Source organism: Vombatus ursinus, unplaced genomic scaffold, assembly GCF_900497805.2.
Source record: "Vombatus ursinus unplaced genomic scaffold, bare-nosed wombat genome assembly UNPS02014789.1, whole genome shotgun sequence".
NCBI lineage: Eukaryota > Metazoa > Chordata > Mammalia > Diprotodontia > Vombatidae > Vombatus > Vombatus ursinus.
Genome location: NW_020954567.1, coordinates 25362752 through 25382596, shown reverse-complemented (window position 1 = coordinate 25382596; position 19845 = coordinate 25362752). Strand labels below are relative to the sequence as shown.

General features: G+C 36.7%; 1 protein-coding gene across 3 annotated transcripts in view; it reads right to left on the bottom strand.

Annotated features, from left to right (window-relative positions):
- SWT1 (SWT1, RNA endoribonuclease homolog) overlaps positions 1-19845 on the bottom strand; it is a 136535-nt gene that overhangs the window by 4247 nt on the left and 112443 nt on the right. For all 3 annotated transcript variants that reach the window (XM_027868561.1, XM_027868560.1, XM_027868562.1), the window contains exon 18: positions 19344-19408. In XM_027868561.1, the coding sequence (XP_027724362.1) occupies positions 19344-19408 (65 nt within the window). The remainder of the gene's footprint in view (positions 1-19343; positions 19409-19845) is intronic.

Below are 19845 nucleotides of genomic sequence, written 5' to 3'. Positions count from 1 at the left end.
GTTCTCAAAAAAAAAAAAAATTTGGTCCATGGCTTTTAGGTAAACCAGTGGTTCTTAAATTGTCTACGTCAAGGTTTGTCACCCCATTTTGGAAAATATTTTTGAGCATTAGTCAGTCGCACTGTCTTTTCATTCCTTTCCAAACCCTGTGCTCACAATGGTAGTCAATACCATTCCACTCTTTTCACCAGAACTTTTATCGTCACTGCTGCCTCTCTTCCTCTCTTTCATAACCTCCTTCCTCATCTTCTGATTCTTCCTCCTCACTGTCTAGTTATCCTGGCACTGACCACAAGCCTGTTAGGATTTGAGAATTCTCACCCTGCGTTCACATCAAATAGATCTATTTCTTGTTCCTCAGGTTTCTCAGTGGCCCTAGTTGGGAACTTCTTGACTATAGAGCTGCTTTGGCTGCATCCTATCTAGAAGCTGACTGTTCCAAGTCCAAAATTCCTTTCTACCACTTGAATTTCCCACTTGAAAGATCAGAAAAGCCCAGAATGCAAAAAGCAGAAGTCTCCATAAAGGACAACCTGGAGGGGAGGTCTTCCATAGTTGATGGGGTTGGCAGCCACTAAGTAGGGTAGCTACTGAAAGTGGGGGACCCTGCATCTTCCCAGAGTTTTTTACAGTTTGACCCAGTAGCAGTCAATAACTCCAACTCAACTCTGAACCATCACTTCTCTTATCTGCCAGGGATACATGGCTCATGGGGTGAAGAATTGGGCCGTTGAACCCATGGTTCATAGGACAGTTTGAATCAGATTTTGATAGGCCAGCTTCCTGCCAGTGCACTTCCAAGGGTCATGGTAGCAAGCATCCACATGGCCAGGGGGCTGGGCAGTTCCAACTTGGATGAAACACCTTCAAGCTGCAGCATCTTTTTTCTACAGAGGCCCAAAGCAGAGCCTCAACATTCTCAATGAAGCTTTTTAAGGAATAAGAAGCCCCTAGGATAACTGTGAAACCACCAGCTGCCATTCCCGCCCCCCTGCCAGTGACTTTTCCTTCAGCTCAGAAACTCATAGTGATAGAGGGAGTGCACATGGATAAAAACAGATCCATGAAGTGTTAAATTAAGAGAATGCCTAGTAAGATGCCCTGCTTTCCTCTCCCTGTTCCTATAAATATAAGTACGATATATATAATGGATCTAAAGGGGTTTTCCTTGGCTTTAGGCTAGCCTCCATGATATGAAGGTATGAATCTGATCCTGGCCAAGTTTAGGGTTGAAGGTTGAACAACACCCAGAGTATGTGCTAGAATAGGTCTACATCTAAAGATAAGTTTCAAAAATTCCCAAAATGTCAGGGGGATCAAGATCATCAGACCTGGAACCAACTATCAAGAGTATCTGAGTAAACAGAGGAGGGGGTCAAAGAAGGTCAATGTCAAGATGGCCAGGATTTTTACCACAGGGTGTCTAAAATGATAAGTTTTGCACTATTTCATTTACTAAGCTCTAAAAAACTTAAAATGTGCAAGCACACACGCATGTACACACACTCACAAAAATCTAAATTTCTGTAAATTATAATTAAGTATATAATACAGACAGTTCAAATCCTATTTCATGAAATGGAAGTGACTGTTCTAAAAAGGATATGCCATTGTAATATAAGTTTGGAACATAATGGGTGTCAATAATGAATCCTTACCTACATTTCAGTAACATCTCATTGTTCATTAGATACATTCTTCTAAACTATTAAGAAGCTAATGAATACAAAATCAATCAACAAGCATTTATTAAGCGCCTACTATGTGACAGGCACTGTGTTAAGCACTAGGAATACAAAGAAAGGCAAAAAACAGTCCTTTTTCTCAAGTAGTTCACAGTCTAATAGGGAGACAACATGTAAAACGCATACATACAAAATCTCTCTGAAGAACTTTGGAATTGATTGCATGACATTGGAGATACTGGCAAAGGACTGCCCAGCATGGCATGCCCACATCAAAGAAGGTGCTGTGCTCTATAAGGAAAGCAGAATTTGCAGCAGCTCAAAAGAAACTTGAGATGCAAATTTATAGAATCCACCTTAAATGTTCACATAAGCTATTTGTGCCCAACTTGTGGTAGAGCATTACAAACTCGTATTAGTCTGAAAAGCCACAGTCAGACACAATGTAACTTGACTCTAACACTGTAATGTCATTTTGGTCCTCTTTGACAATGAAGGACAACCACCACCAACCATACAAAATAAAATGGAGATAATCTCAGAAGGAAGGCACTAAAATTAATATGGACTATACCTACAGATGTTGCCCCCCCAAGACTCTGTCCTGGGCCCTCTTCTTTCTCCACATCTCTGCTTTTAGTGGTCTCATCAACTCCTACGGGTTTAATGAATACCGATACAGATGAGTAATAGATCTATATATCAAGTTGATTTTTCTCCTAAGCTTCAAGCTCAACTGCCTGTTAGATGTCTCATACTCAATATGTCCAAAACAAAACTCATCTTTCTCATCAACCCACCCCTTTTGCAAACCTCATTACTTTTGTTGAAGGTACAACCATTCTTCCAATCTTTCAATTTCATAATCTTGGTGTTGTCCTCAACTACTCACTCTTCCTTACCCCACATATATAGATTTAGACATCTGTTGTCAAATTTTTTATATCTGATGCCTTCTCTTTCCTCATACAGTGATCTTAGTTTGGGCTCTCATCACCTCTTATACTATTAAACTGACTTTCTAATTGGCTTTCTTGAGTCAACTCTCTTCCCATTTTGATCTCTATCATCCACTCAGTTGCCAAAGTGATTTTCCTTAAGTGTAGATCTGACTATGTCATTCCCCTATCAATAAACTCCACTGACTCCATATTACTTTTAGGACAAAATATAAAGTCATGAGGTAGGCTCTCCACAATCTGGGCCCATTCTATCTTTCCAACCTCATTATACATTATCTTTCTTTCTGCAATCTGTGCTCTAGCCAAACTGACCTACGTATTCCTCACAGTCAGCAGACACTCCCTCTCCTGCCTCCATGTCTTTTCACTGGACATTCTTCATGCCTGGAATGTACTCCTTCCTCCACTTTATAGAATCCCTCTCTTTCTTCAAAATGCACCTCAGTACCACCTTCTACCCCAAATTTTTTTCTGATCCCCCACTTGTGGGTATCTTCTCTTCCTAAATATCTTGTATTAACTTTGCATTTATTCTGTATATACATATGTATGTATGTACATATTGTCTCCTCTGATAGAATGTAAGCTCCTTGAGAATAGGAACTATTTCACTTTTTGTGTCTATATTCTTTATAGTACCTTACAATAAATGTTTACTCACTGATTAACTGAAAACAAATCTACTCCTTGAAGATTTTATAACTACCCTAAGTTCTAATTTGGGATGGTACAAGGAATCACTGCATCACAGGTACTATAACAAGTTGTAAGACTTTGAATATGGACCTGACAATGGATTGTATGGCTACTGTCTAAATACTTCTATAAGTTAAACTCAGAGGAGATAGAGGATTGGCTAACAGATGATGAATACTTTGATTACACCAACTAAAGAAGGTATTTTGATCTGTTAGTAGAGGTACTAATCATAAAAACCATGGCTATTTCAATGCAATATCAGAGACAAATTTATGACCTACATGTCTATGCCATAAATTCTGTACATGTTGTAAAGGATGAGGAATTATGGAAACAAAATTGTTAAGAATAACCTTTTTCCTTTCAACATTAGACCTCTTCAAGCTTTAAAATTCATCCTAAACTCCAACCTAAAAAGATAAGTCAAGAAGCTTAGATTTATTATGTTCTCCATGCATCATCTATAATAAATTTGCTAGACACAACCTTTGTTGCCACTCAGGCTCTCAGAGGATCTTGCAACTTCTGTTTATCAACCATTCAAGAGATATGACTAAGAGAAAACAGAAGGTTCTTATAAAGGCATCATGATTTTATTTTTATGCTCAAAACCACATATTAATATTTTCATTTGCATCAGAAACCACAGTAATCCTGAAAGGTGACTTACTGACATTCGTTCTTCATTTGACAGTCACAGCTAACACCTTTAAAATACAGTTTTTGGTATTCAACAGCCATATATTGAAAGTAGTTTAATAGATGAGTCTGAGATGTATTTTTCACCATATTTATATAGTTACTACAGTTCTAACCAGTAAGAGAAACTTCTTCAATTTGGTTCCCTCTCACAGTCTTCTTAATTTAGACCACAATATATACCAGTAATGTTTCAAAATGCAGTCTAGGAAATGTAATACAATTTCCTGTTACCAAAACCCACAAGGATTAAGGTTTCTTTGTATTTCTCAACAAAGGAGTTACTGGGGGCAGTGACGGTAACAAGCAAACTTACTCAAGCTCAGTTGAGATGTATATGAAACACGAAATACTGTCAGCGAGAAGTGTAAAATGTGCTTCCATAGTTCAATGACAGAAAACAATGAAGTCATTTTCTATGACGAGAGTGATGTGTAATTTGTGTATTTCCACTAAAGTCTTACACTATTCTCCACTGTGGCAGGAAGATAAACTTGTGTTCCTGAAGGCTGTCAGTGGAACAATCTTTGGTTTGATATGCTGGAAAACCTCCAGGCCCAGGGATAGACAGTATGTCTTTTGTCTGGGAACAAGACTACCTAAGTTTGGAAAAGATCATCATCAAAAGGTTAACCACCAGGTCAATATTTTTGGGGCCATGGAAACTTGTCAAACCATCTAACTAAGGTACTGAGGGGTTACACTATGCAACAGTAGAAGGTGTTATCTACAATGCTGAAATCATAGATCCCTAATGTACAGAAGAATTAATTTGGGATAGGATTTATTAGATATTATCATCCTTTCAATTTCTATGATTTTTAGAATTTGAACTGCTATAACAATCCAACAGAATTTTCATTTATATATTTTTTAAACCTAGTGGAAGAAGGCTTTCTTTTTCTTTTTTCCTTCCTTGCTTCCTGTTTTTGATATAGTTAGTGCGTAATGTTCTTGCTCACTCCACTTAATTAAGATGAGAAGCAGTGCAGTATAGTGGATAGAGAACCAGCTTCAAAATCAGGAAAACCTGAGTTCAAGACCTGCTTCTAATGCACACTGGTTCTGTGACCCTGAACAAGTTCCTGAACTGCTCAGGGCCTCAGACAACTCTGGAAGGCTTCAAGTTGCAGAGCAGATGTCAATCAGCATTGGCAAAAGAATTTTTATCATTGAAAGTTCTCTATACTAATGAAATAACAGGTCCTGTCCAAAAGAAATTAATAACAATTGAGTATTTAACTTTCTTTATAAAGCACCACAACTCAAAAATCTAACAAAAGATTTAACAAACATCTGTTTAAGCACCTACTCTGTGTTAGGCTTTGGGGCATATGAAGACAAAAATTAAACATGTCCAACCCTCAAAGGAATGAAATTCTATGAGGAAATATAGCATGTACAGAGATAATGAAATACAAGGCAATTTCAGAAGAGAGAGAAGCCTAACTGAGTGTAATCAGGAAAGGAGTTAAATCAGTAAGTAAATCAGTAGAAGCTAGCACCTAAATTGAGTCTTGGAAGAAAATAAAGATGATGATGAGGAAGTGTATTACTAGTATGACTGGTAGTCTGTGTAAAGGCATAGGGATGGAAGAGAGAATGCAACCTACCAGGAACATTTAGTAGCTTAATTTGGTTGGAATATAGAGAAAGAATATTAAATAAGTCTGGCAAGATAGGGAGATAGGCCTTAAATTCTAGACTGAGGAATTTATTTTTTCCTAGGGACAACAGGGAGTTGCTGAAGATTTTTGAGCTGAGGAATGCCATAGCCAAACCTCTGTCTTAAATAATTTTTGGCAACTGTATGGTGAGCACATAAGGGGAAAAGTAAGTAGAAACAGGAAGTCCAACCAGGTGATTGCAATAGTCTAGGGGAAATGTAATGAGGATCTGAACTAAGGTAGTGGATGCGCAGCGAAAAGAGAATGAATGTGAAAGACACTGACTTGACAACTTGTTTGAAACACCGAGATAAAGCTCTTTAGCAGACAGTTGGTTATCTAAAACAGAAATATAAGAAAAATATTAACACAGTAGATGCTTATTGATAGAGTTGAATTTGGGAGCTACTGGTGTGAACATGATACAGTTATATGTGTAGAGATAACAAGTGAATCAAAGGTAGATGAGAACAAGAAATTGAAAAAGTTACAGGTCAGGGCACCCAGATTTAGCGATTGGGAAATAAATAATGCTTCAGTTAAAAACTCTGAGTGGGATCAAAAGTAAAGAACTAGAAAAATACAATGTCATGGAAGCCAAAGGAAAAAAAATCTCAAAAGCTACAGGAAGGCAAAATAGGGTAAGAATGAGAAAAGTCATTATATTTAGTAATTAAGAGATTGTTGGTAACCTTGAAGACAGCAATCTAAGTAGTGTGAAGAGAAGTAAGATTTGCTAAGGGTTGAGAATAGGTGATGAAGAATTGAAAGCAATGAATATAGATGACTTTCTAAGAGTTTGGCTCTGAAAAGGAGAAGTATACTTTAACAGCACTGCAAATAATCTATTTTCAAGGTTCTGTGCTAGATGTCATGGGAGAAAGAAAAATGTACAGAACTCTTAGAATTTCACTCTTACCTTTAACCCTGGCTGCCTTCGAGGGCTGCTACAGAGTGTCAGGAAATAGAACTGTCAGAGGGTCTTTTCTAGTTCTTAGAACAGTGTGTGCCCTGGCCACTTCTATATAAGATTCCATCATTTAAATCCAGTCCAAATTTAAACCACACTTTTCCCTCAAATATAAAAAAAAAACCTGAGTAGGTAATATAAATTCGTATTATTTTTAATGTGAATAGACATAATATATAGAACACACACATCCATACTTTCAAAGAGATTTTATTGTAAGCATAGAGCTGTTTTGTTTTTGTTTTTGTTTTGTTTTTTTGACTAATTTGGTACATGCTTCCAATTCTAACAGAAGATAAAAAGGCAAAAAAGATTTTTGAAAGCTAACAAAAATTGCTTGTTTCTGTGGTAATGATTGTCACAATGAGATATCATTTTGGAGGTGCTCGGTGCAGATGATTCTCAGATCTGTTTAACCAGTCCTAACCTCTCTTCTAACATTCAATCTCCTATCTCCAACTGACTATTGGATGTTTCAAACTAGATGTCTCAATGATGTATTAAACTCAACACATTCCAAACTGAACTTATTCTCTTTCCCCCTAAACATTCCCCTTTTCCTAATTACCCTATTACTCTTAAGAGCACCACCATCCTCCTTGTCACTGAGGCTCACAACTTCAATGTACTTTTTGGTCACTCATTCTCTCTCACCGCCATGTTCAATCTGTTGCCAAAACCTGTCAATTCTCCCTTCCAAACATCTCTACTCTAACACTGCCACCACCCTGGTGCAGGCCCTCAGCCTTATGGCTGGCCTTTCTGCTTCCATTCTCTCCTTATTTCAGTCCATTCTCTATGTAGCTCTCAAAACGATTTCCTAAAACTGGGTCGGACAATGTCACTCTCCTATTCAATAAATTCCAGTAGCTCCCTATTGCCTCAGGAGCGAATATAAAATCTGCTGTTTGGCTTTTAAAGCCCTTCATAAACTGTCAACTCCCTACCTTTCCAGTCTTTTTGTACCTTACTCCCCTCCATGTACTCTTTTATCTGACTAGTGACTCTGGCCTCTTTTCCAACCCTTGTACAAGGCACTCCACCTTTGGAGTTTGGACTTTGAATTTTTGATGGATGTCTGCTATGCCTGGAATTCTCTCCCTTTTCACCTCAATCTCCTAACTTCCATCAAGTCTCAGCTAAAATTCCATTTTCTACAAGAAACCTTTCCCAGTCACTCTTAATGTTAGAGCCTTCCCTCTGAGATTATTTCCAATTTGTGCTGTATATATGTTGTTTGTATGTAGTGGTTTGCATGTTGTCTCCCTCCACTCCCATTAGAATATGAGCTCTTTGGGGGCAGGGACTGGTTTTTTCCCTTCTCTTTACATTTTCATCATCTAGCACAGTACCTGGCACAGAGAAGGTGCTTAATAAATGCATGCTGATTTGACTTGCTGGGTAAGAATTAACATGAAAGAAACTAAAGATGAAGGCTAAGAATAAAATTGCCCTAGCTTAAGCTAAGCTCAATGTCAGTGAAAAAAAGATGCAGTTGCATCTTTTCCTTAAGTATCTTGATACTCATACGTAATTAAAAGAGTTCCATCTAAAAGATATTATACTGCGTTGGGGGCATTTGACTTTCTTCTATTTTCTATATTAAACCAGAAGAATAGGTTAGCAGGAGACTTTAGGTTTCCATCACATTCACATGCTTCATGATATCTCATGGGCTTTACACATCACATGTTCAAAATATGTGGCAATGAACTCAATCAATGAATAATTTAGGTTGAATTTCCATTTTGCAGGGAGTTGGGGGTAATATACATCTCTAACACAATTTTACTGAATGGCAAAGACAATCAAGACATTTTAACTACCCACATACAAACTCTGTTACACCATATTATACCTCACAGCATGATCAGACACACTTTACTGCTGACTATAAATCACAAGATAGCAAGGAGCAATTCCCTCTGAATACCAAATCAATCATCTCCATTAATAACAGACCTCAAGGATCTTTACTGGGTAATATTCTGTAATGACTCCTGATACACATTTACTCACTTGCAAAGATGACTGGAACATTTTCATGACACATTTTAGTAAGTTTATTTTTTAAAGCAACAAGCTAATGACAATATAAATGTCCCTAGCTCATGAATATTTAATATCCTATGTATTAAATTAAAAATCTTGCTGCAGTCATACCTGTGCCAATTAACAAAAGAAAGATGTGATACATTACCAAGCTTTCTTACAAGAATAATCAGGACATGTTATGATAGGCTCTTGATTCAAAAGATTTCAAAGTAAACCTGAACAATACTAATGAACTAAGGAAACAAGTAGCTAGCCCTCACTCTTAGAAAAACAATTTGGCTATGTTCACACCTGGTGATAGACAGACAGTGTGGCAAAGTCACTAGATAGCCAGCCTCAAAGCCTGGAAGACTAGATTCGAGCCTTGCCTCCGACATACACTGGCCTGTGACCCTAAGCAAATGACTGAGCAACCCTGCAAGACTAAACTGCAGAGAAGGTACCAACCTGCATTAGTAAAGGGAGTTTCCTCCCCTGAGAGTTACCTAAACCAATGAAATCACAGATCCAGTCCCAAAGAATTGCTAGTCCTTCAATTAAAATTTTATTCAAACTACCTTCCATAAAGTAAAAAGTCTGGATGCAACTTGGCAGATCTAAATTTTTACGTTTATGTGGAAAGAGAAACTAGTTCAACGGTGAGTCTTCAGAATACTAAAATAGACCTCTGATATTATCAATGTGAGCAGTTCCTCCAATTATGAAGATCATAATCTATCAATATCTTTTCATCTTTTGCAACTCTGCTCTATTTTTTCCTTTAAACCCCTCATAAGAATTCCACCCAACATGATGAGAGTCTTCCTGACATTGGACAAATACCAATAAAGAACATAGGCTCTTCACCTTTCCACATAATGGACCTACCCATCCATCTTTTATGCCATTTCCTCCTAAACAGTTTTGTTCTGATAATATAACTAGTCTAGTCATGCCTACTCCACGGCCCACTTAGCGACCTACAACTTTAATTCTGTAGTATTCTGCAACTTGAGGTTAGATTATCACTAACACTGATGTTAGTAAGATGGGCCTTTGTTTTAGTAGAGTACCTGGGCCATTAAAATTACTACAGAATTTCCAAATTTAATCCAACTCACTTTCCTCTTCCTCTCTCATACTGGGTCCAGTTCATAAGCTATCTGCAAAGCCTGTCCAAAACAGATGAATTGATGGACCACAGCTATAAACTTTCCATTCAAATACGTATCATAGTATGGATAACATATTCATCTACGTGTTTTAACTGCATGTATAGATATGTTGAATTCTTTTGAGTGCTCATGGATCTCATTCAGGAAGGTTAGTAATGTTCTAGTGCTTGATGCAAACCACACAGTGTCATTTATAATGGGAGCATGTGAAAGACCTCACTAACTATAAGGAATCCTTTTTTCTTTTGAACGTTGTACCAAATATCCTCCTTGACAAGAGAAAACACTTTTGGCAAGTATGCATCTGCTTCCCTGACATTAATAATCAGAGGGTTACTGAGTAAAATTATTTTTTTGTTATGCTTCAAGGAATCATGTATGATTGTGACATATGCACAGAAGATACCAACTTACTGGAAAAATGATATTGTGCTCTACTAAATCAAATGATTTTTATAGCAGTAATAATAATAATCATAAATAACCACAGTGGGATCTTGTATTTACTACACTTTTTGGACAACTACCTAGCTGTAAAGATTTAATGTGCTGTAGAATATTTTTTAAATTAATTTTTTTTTCAATCAACAAAAACCTACATTCTCTCTCTTGCCTCTCCCTAAACCCCAACTGAGAATGAAAGAAAAATAAATCCCATTACAAACATGTATAGTCAAGCAAAACAAATTTCCACATTAGCCATATCTAAAAGTGTTTGTGTGTGTGTGTGTGTATTACTGTACTCCATGTCTCTCACTTCTCTATAAGGTGGTGAGTAATATGTTTCTCATCATTAGACCTCTGGAACTGTGACCGATCATTACATTGATTGGAGTTCCTAAGTCCTTCAAAGCTGACTGTCTTTTCAATATTGTTGTTACTGTACAAATTGTTCTGGTTCTCTTCACTTCACTCTGCATCAGTTCATACAAGCTTCTCAGATTTCGCTGAAATCATCCTCTTTATCACTACTTACAAGAAAATAATACTCCAACATATTTATAAACCACAATTCATTTTGCCCTTTCCCAATTGATGGGTACCCACCTCAGATTCCAATTCTTTGCCACCAAAAAAAAAAGAGCTATAAATATTTTGGTACATCTTTAGCTGGAATTTGTTTTGCCTAAGACTAATCTCTCTATAATTTACCCTCTAATTCCCCCATCACCCTTTTTCCTATAATGTGAACTGGATTTCTGTACCCAACTCTGTATTTACGTGTGTATTTTTCCCTCTTTAGACCAGTTCAAATAAGTGAGGTTCATGTATTAGTCACTTCCATGCAACACTCACCTCCTTTTTTGTATAGACTTCTACCTGTACACCCTAATTGTGAGATTATTTCCCCCTAATCTTCCTTTTTCTTCTCCCCACCCCTCAAGTGTATTCATCTTCCCTTCCCTTTCCATCCTTCCATTTAGATTAAGTTGTAAGAGAACTACTCTTAAGCCTTCTAATTAGACTTCCTCTGATGCCTTTTTATATTTCTCTAAATTCCCATCTGAATTTCAAAGTTTCTAAGTAGCTCTGGTTTGTTTTTGTTTTTGTTTTGGTACAAGGTGCCCTGTATGGACTTGGGACCTCCTCTTTCCCTGTTTTACAGCCTCTCCTCTGCACTAAAGTGCTCTCTGCTGCCCACTCCTGGTCAGACCCTGTTCCAAGTGTCCAAAGTTCTGTTTGACTCCCTGCTCCAACCTGAGCTGGAAAGTGACTTGCTGTGACTTTTTTTGGATTTAAGAAATCTAGATTTGGGTTGGTTTGTTTTGTTGACCTCTTTGGAAGAGTTCTCAGGGGGAGGTAACTATACTTCATCCTGTTACTTGCATCCTGAAGCCATCTTGGCTCTGCCTTCTGTGAGATAAAGAACATGGCTTCTAAAACTTAGATCTCTCTCATTTCTTGATTCTTAGTAATATTTTCCAACATATTTTTTGCAATAACCTTTGTGTTAAAGTCACCAACTGTCACATCATGTGCTGATTTAATTTAGAAGGTCTTATATCAAGCTCGCCATAGACTCTCTTTCCTCCTCAGGTTGTTGGCCATCAACATATTCATATCAGTCCTTATGAAAATGCTTAACATAAGCACTGAAATATGATATGACTAAGAAACATGAAATGTTTCTTCTGCACTTTGGATATATCCTAAGAACAACTCTACTGATTCTTTTTATCTACTTCTCAAAGGAGAATCTGTGAGCCATCCTTCCATTCTGTTGCACTTCCTTTTAACATATGGTTTAAAAACTTTAAGATTCTTGTTATCCCTTGATTGCTTTTCTTCTACTCTGCCACTATCACTGGGGAAGCAGAAGGGGAGGGCCACAAAGGACTGAGAGCTATTTTGTATTTTCATTTGTTTTATGTATTATCATGACCAAAGAATTCATGATCTAGCGACCATCCTACTAGGAATGTGCTTCTCCACAATTAGCTAGGCTGATTCGTGAAAAGCAAATAGTCTGTTGCCAGCACTATGTCTTAAAAAGCATTTCTCCCATGATAGAACCTTACGCTCTGGTGTTATCTGCAACAGAGCAGAACTTGGTCAAGAAGCTTTCAGAATAAATGATAATAACTGATAACTACACATTACTGTATAAAGCTTCCCCTAACAGTCTACTCATACGCTTCATGTGGTTTAGAGGTGACCATGAGTTCTTAAAGGCTTTGCTGCCAGTGAAATAAGTTCTGATATATCTTATAATTGAAAGGCTTCAGGTAATGGTCTAGTGATAAACTAGAAATGTGTTGTCTAAGGATCAACCTAGCTAAATTTAGAGAGGGCCAAACTCAGGTAAGCCACAGGATGATAACATTTTCAGCCAGAGCTATTCTGAAATTACTAGCTTAGAGATGTGTCATCTGTATTGGTGTTAAAAGTACCTATACCAATGGAGTTATAAATTCATTGAGTATTTAAGTATTATAAAACACTTTATGTTGATCACAATTGACTCTTAAACAACCATGTGGAAGGAGATCATTCTGTTATCCCCATCTTACAGATGAAGTTTAATAACTTGCCTCAAGTCACATAGCTAATAAATGGCAGGGTCCAGTTCAGACCCAAATGCAGACCCGTTTCTGACTCCAAATCCAATATTCTGTATATTCTACTAGTTTGTGTGGTACAGAGGACCTGTGTTGAAATTTCATTTCTGCTACGTCTGTGATCTCAGGCAAGATTTTTCTGAGGCCCAGTTTCCTCATCTTTACAATGAAGGAGTTGGACTAGATAACTTAATAAAATATTATCAGATGCAAATATATGATCCTATGAATATTACCTCAGTTCAAGGATGAAACACCATTCCAACATCTTGTGGCAGTTTCCAATAGCTATTTACTAAGCACGTACTTGGATACTTCACCACCTGTGATCTCCCTGATAGGAGCTCTCCCTACAATTGTAAATAAGGCTTTGGAATAGGACTATGTGGAGGAATACACATAGAGGAAGGAAAAAAAACACCACAGGAGATATAACAAGGGAGAAGATACGGTCACTATCTTCAAGAGCATTACATTTCAGGTTGAGAGAGAGGCTCTATAAATAAAGTATTTAAAAAAAAAAACATTACAAGGAAGCATGTTACAAATGAATGGTATAGACTAGTTCTGTAAATATAAAGGGAGAGACCACTGGTGGCCTGGACTGGTTGTGGAAGGTTTCACAGCCTTGTGTTGTATGTGGAAAGTTTCACAGACTTTATGTTGTACCTAGAAGAAAAGGCAGGATTCAGGTAGAATCTGAAGAAAAAATCTTTCTGGAATATAGTAGGGGAATAGGAAATGATATAGAAAGCTGAAGTCAGATTGTGAAGGGCTTTGATTGCTTTCCTGAGGAGCTGAGACTATTCTAGAAGAAATGACACAACCATGCTTTCTGCTGAAGTACCCATCTACTTGAAGTAGCCTTCTTCTGCTTCAAAGAAATGCAATTCTTTTTGAGTGGGGTCTTAATAATGTCAAAATCTTTTTCTTTTTTATTAAAATGAGCATCTAATTTGTTTCTACTTTTGGCAGAAATAAGAGTTAGTCACGAATAATCTGTGAGGTACTCCTGGCATGCTAACTCACAATTCATGACTTAGTTTACCTAAGACATAGAGGTGATGTTTCCTGGGTCATAAAACTTAGTTCAGTATTACTGGCAGGATTTGATTCCAGGTATTTCCGACTCCGCGTCTAGCACTCCACTACAGTGGAGTGGAACTGTATCTCTGAAATAATACACTCATTAGAATTAAGTAGAAAATGCAGTTTACTATTATTATAGTTGAAGCTTGATGTTAAAGAATCAAATGGGAAGTCCAAAGCTAAAATGTGTTATCTCTGTCACTTTTAGAATCCATCAAAATATGTACTCTCATTATATTCACACTATGGACAACATTTCAGTCAGCAGACTGAATTAACCTAGAATGTGACTGGAGCTCAGGGCCAATCACTTAACTATGTACTGTGAATAATTGTGACTGTTACATCTCTAGCTTCAGAGATTGGATTACTATGCCATTCTGTCAGTCCTACTCTGCTCTGATTTATTAGAAACAAGAGTACAGACAACAGAGTGAGGAAATATAACATACTACTTACTATAATAGCTATCTTATACAAACTACTAAGACGAATGGAAGAAAAGCCACAAATTTTTAGAGTTGTTTAAATATGTTGGTGCACATAATTATTGCTTTAACTAAAACTTAATGGTCAACTACCAAAAAAGGTCAAAGTGGCCCAAAAAGGCCAATTTAGGTTCACATTTACATTTTTATTTCTATTTTATTTCTATTTCTTTGTCTCCTTCCCATTCCATATTCCCACCATAACTTTCTCCCTAATTCAAAGTAAACAAAGTGAAACAAACATTTTTTTTAGGATTGTGGCATGTATGTTAAAGGTATGGCTTTGTTTTTATGTTTTAAAAATAATTTTGAAGACATTTCCTTTACATGTCATGATAAAGCATTTAAAAACCCTTTCTATGTGTCAGGCACTGTGCTATGATTATAAACAAGCAATGTAAGTATCTGTCTGGAAAAAAAAAGTAGGCAAAACAATAGCAAGCATTTATTAAGCACTTACTATGTGCCCAACATTACACTAGGTGCTGGGGATACAAACACAACAATGAAAGAGACCCTGCTTTGAAGGAACTTATTATTCTACTGTATAAAAAAGTCAACTGTCATTTCACTAGCAGATCCTGAAACAAAAACACAATGAATACCAAGTTGCAAAACAGAGGTACATGGTGTAATTCCTTAGTAAAGTTTTTTGTTCCACTAGTTTCCTCTAATTTAGACCTTTATCTACTTTTCAAGGTGTTTTTTTTTAAGCATTTAACATTAAGTTCAAGAACAATTTTACTACTGGATATACCCTCTATCACCATTAACCTATTTTCAAAGAAAAATTAGAGAATGTAGGGCACGTAATCAAACTATGAACATTTATGTTAGATTGGTTCCATGGCAAAAGTCAAAAAGACACAATTCTCTATATAATTCAGTCAATACAGAAATACTTTTTCCTCATCTATATGCATAACTCTAGAAAGTTATTAATTAGGCAAGAGGAAAACTGAATACACTGTATTGAAACAAGTGATAGAAATGTGTTTTCCCCTGAATAATTCAGTTAAGAGCCTCAGTCTTGATTTGGCTGTAGAGACAAAAACCAAAACAACTGACTGGTTTGACTGAGTCAGTTAAAAAAAAAAATCTATCTTGCTGGATGTTTGACTATCTTGCTGTATTTACCAGTTCAATTTTATCTAAACAACTATATTAATTACAAAACAAACAGCCACTATTTGATGTAGTTTCCCTAAAATTCTTCCTAAAAGGATGGAGATGAATATTTGTGTACATTTAAGGGCTATTTCTGACTAAATCTTTTCATCTGAAGAGCTTTTGATGTTCAAAACTTACTTTATTATTTATGGATCATGTAACATGCTTCCTCATTTAAAAATGAAAAAATCCAAGTCCTCTACAGTATATTTGGGTCTTTATTCTAAGGTTGTGTCTTGGAGGCTCTGTGTTACAGACCAGGAACTCTAGTCTAGTCTAATCTTGAGGAAACTGAGCAAGTCCCCATCCTCACAAAACAAGCACATTTCAAAAAGCAGTTTTTTTGAGGGGCGAGGCAACTGGGGTTAAGTGACTTGCCCAGGGTCACACAGCTAGTGACTATCGTGTTTGAGGCTGGATTTGAACCCAGGTCCTCCTGACTCCAGGGCCAGTGCTTTACCTGCTGAGCCGCCTAGCTGCCCCCAAAAGCATTCTTAATGAGAAAATGGCAGCATGGTTTGTATATGCCTGAAGTGGAAGGTTGTTTGGCTTTGCCAGGTACTTTTTGAACTTCATGTCATAAACTAGTATTTAATTTATACTGAAAAAATGACTGTGCCTTGTAGGTTTCCTGAAAAAGTCAAAACTGGAACAGACAATAAGAATTTACTCTATCCACTTCCTTTTTATAATACCTAAGAGTGGGTTAACGCACCGACGTAGGCTTCTGAATAAAATTCCCATATGACCTTGGGAAAGGAGTAGGTAAGCAAATGTCCCTCTAATAAGAACTGAAAAAACGTGAAGGAAGAGTTTGACTGCAAGAGATTTTAAAAGTCAACCTGAATTATAATCATGTAACGAGATTTTCTGTTTTCTCCCTTGCCTTACTAAGTGCAAGTTTTAATCAATGATACTTTCAACCTGAAACATTATCTTTCTTCTGTATCAGGTTCTACACACAGTTTCCTGTTCTCCACCCCCCACCCCAAGCACTCATAACCTCCCGACAGCATTAAAACAGAGGCCCTTCTACAGATGTCTGGTTTCCACATTGACAATTCCCTCCTTTACAGTCAATTCTGGAGACAAGAAATCATAAAAGAACTAAAAACTCAAGCACTTTAAATTATTATTTGCTTTAACATTCCCAAGGAAGTAATATGTATGCCAGCTAAATGTGAACTATTTCTGCTTCCTCCACTGGATTACAGAGAAATTGGCAGGCACTAATATTACTCTATTAAAATTCTTTAAAAAAAGGGGGGGGTGTCTGTTCAACCTCACCTATCAAACATATTTGGCCCTATGTCAAGTAAGGGAAAAGAGAATCTCCCTTTCTACTTCATCTTTTGCGGTCCTAGTAGAGAAACTGAAAGAGGGAGTCTTTCTGAAACTGACACAGAAAGTTGAGTTTATAGTCTATGAAAAACTATGCAAAATGGAACTGGTGCCACAAAATCCAACTGCTTTTAAATAGCATCAGGGCTGCTTCACACAGAACTTAGGCACTATTCAAATTTTTTTAAGGTCAACTACTATGCATGCACATGCGTACACACACACACACACACACACACACACACACACTCATATACCTCCTCCCCACCCCTACCATCCCAGTTCTAATAGCCTCTAGTCCAGTAGTCAGCTTCTTAGCTCACACAGCACAGCAATTAAAAAAAAAGATGAGTGACTGGTATCCTAAAAATATAGCTAGCATAAATGAAATTCATGAATGCAAAAAGACGTTAGTCAAAAAGGAAACTAAAATCCAAATATTTTAAACATGTTGGAGAGAGCTGTCTTTCCTTTAAGGAATTTCCCTTTTAATCTAAATTGCTTGTAATTTTACTTAAGATAATAATAACGGAACCATCTAACATATTTTTATCAGCTTCAGAAATGATACAATAACTAGAAGACACATTACGCTTTTCCAAATGAACCCTAAATCCACAAACTGCCAAACACGTAATATCTACATAGAAAGACTGATGGGTTACAGGGTCATAGAAGAGTATCTTTTCCACTGAGCTATAATAGCAGAAAATTATTTTCATACTACCTAGGACTGAAATTTGGTAATGTGGTCAGGACCCTAATGAATAAACTGTATTATGTAAAAAAGACTACACATTTTCGTCATTATGGTGGCTTAAAATCATCAGATTCATTTGTTTTATTAGCCTACATTTTATTGAAGCACCTTTCATTTAACTTTATCATTGCATCCATTCATACAGTTCCAGCTACATTTTCATATTATAAATAAAAAGCAAAATTGAGGAAGACAAATCAGAGAACCATATGACCAAAATGCCAGAGAATAAAATTTATTTCCTAAGAAAAAAGGAAAATATCAATCATATCTGTTCTTTTTTTCCTCCTTTTTTCTCCCCAGGAAAGAAAGCATAATATAATACTTTAAATAATAATAAATAGGGGATAGGGACTAAACCTGAGATTTCATTGGTACAAGGAACTCCCAGGTGAGGAAATTCCCTCTACCAATGCAGGCCAGCACCTTATATGCAACTTATAGTATAAGAGAACTGCCAAGGGAACTGAGAGGTTTAAATGACTTGCCCAGGGTCACATAACAAGTACGTATAAGAATTAAGACTTGAACCCAGATCTTCCTGGCTCCAAGGTCAACTCTATTCACTACCTGAAACTGCCTTTCAATAATTAATAGGCCTTAAGAATATTCCTCTTTACATGGTAGTAACACCTCTCCCTAAATTCACCCTTTAATAAGTTAAAACTGATATAATATATAATATGTTCTTAGCTTCCTCTTTGCAAAGAGTGCTGGACTTGTAACCAGAACTCCCCAGATTAAGCTCCAGAGGTACAACTCCTAGTCAAGTCACTTAATCCCTCTAGGCCTCACTTCCCTCATCAGTAAGATTAGTATTTTGTATGCCAACCAATATCCACGTGGGTGCTGTAAGCAAAGTGTGCCGTTAAGGTATAAACTGCCATATAAACAAAAGTGATTATTATCATTTCTATTACTGCAGAATCTAGGCATTTAACAGATCCAAACTAATAATATAAGGAAGAAACAAAAGGCCTTAACTTTCTTTTGTAGAAACACTATTCAGTTGTGTCTTAGATTGAAAGAAAAATAAATAAATATTTTTAAATAAAGCATTTTCAATTTTTCAAGTGAAGAATTGGTATCTTGGTTCTCTTAGTAAGTTAGAAATTGCCTCAGTGAGTTTAGAAAAAGTGAGTGAATAGAGCCATAATACTGTACAGAAGAAGCACCATTTCAAGAAAAACATTGACTCCCTCAGTGGCTTCCAAGTCTATATGAAAATTTAGGTAGAAATAATTAGAATGGAGAAACACTAGAACCAACTATAAAATGAAAGCAAAAACTACATAATACTGATCTGACAACTGCTTAATCTGCTTTATTATTCAGCATTTTCTGTCAAGGTCAATTATTCATAACAAAACAGACCCATCAACTTCAAGACTTAGAGCAAAGAGAGGGAGTGACTTATTAAATATAAGATGAGAACAGTCTAAAATCAAAGCAGCTCAAGGTAAGCTGAAAATTACAGCTGCTCCAAGTAACTTTTACTCCCAACAAGCTTACTCTGATTACAAATTTATATCATAGATGACTTACCGATATTCAGCCTGTGACACACATTCGTAAAGTTCCTGGGCAGTAAAGTTGATACAGCTATTGGCCTAAAAAAATGAGCAAAAGCATAATCATTAAAATTGCACACTAAATCAAACGACTAGTGAGAACTCAATTAGAACTGCCCAACACGTTGAGGTGGGAGGATTTAAAATATCTGGATATTCAATGAAAATGACTAAACTGTAACATTTAGTACTCACCAACACATCTAGCATCATAGAGAAAACCCTCCACATCCCTCGTATTAGCTAATCATGAACAAATTAGAAAACATTCCAGTCTCACTCTCATTGTCTCCAACTAGTTAGTGAGCTCAATGATTCCAAAACATAGCTCTGGAAGTAAAGGCTGCTGACAGCACCCTGATCCCCACAATTCATTATCCTAGAACCTCTAAAAATGAGAGAGCATTTCTAACGTACATCAGAGATGGGACCTTTCCTGTACTTACAGGGAAAGCAGAGAAGCCAACTTCAGCACT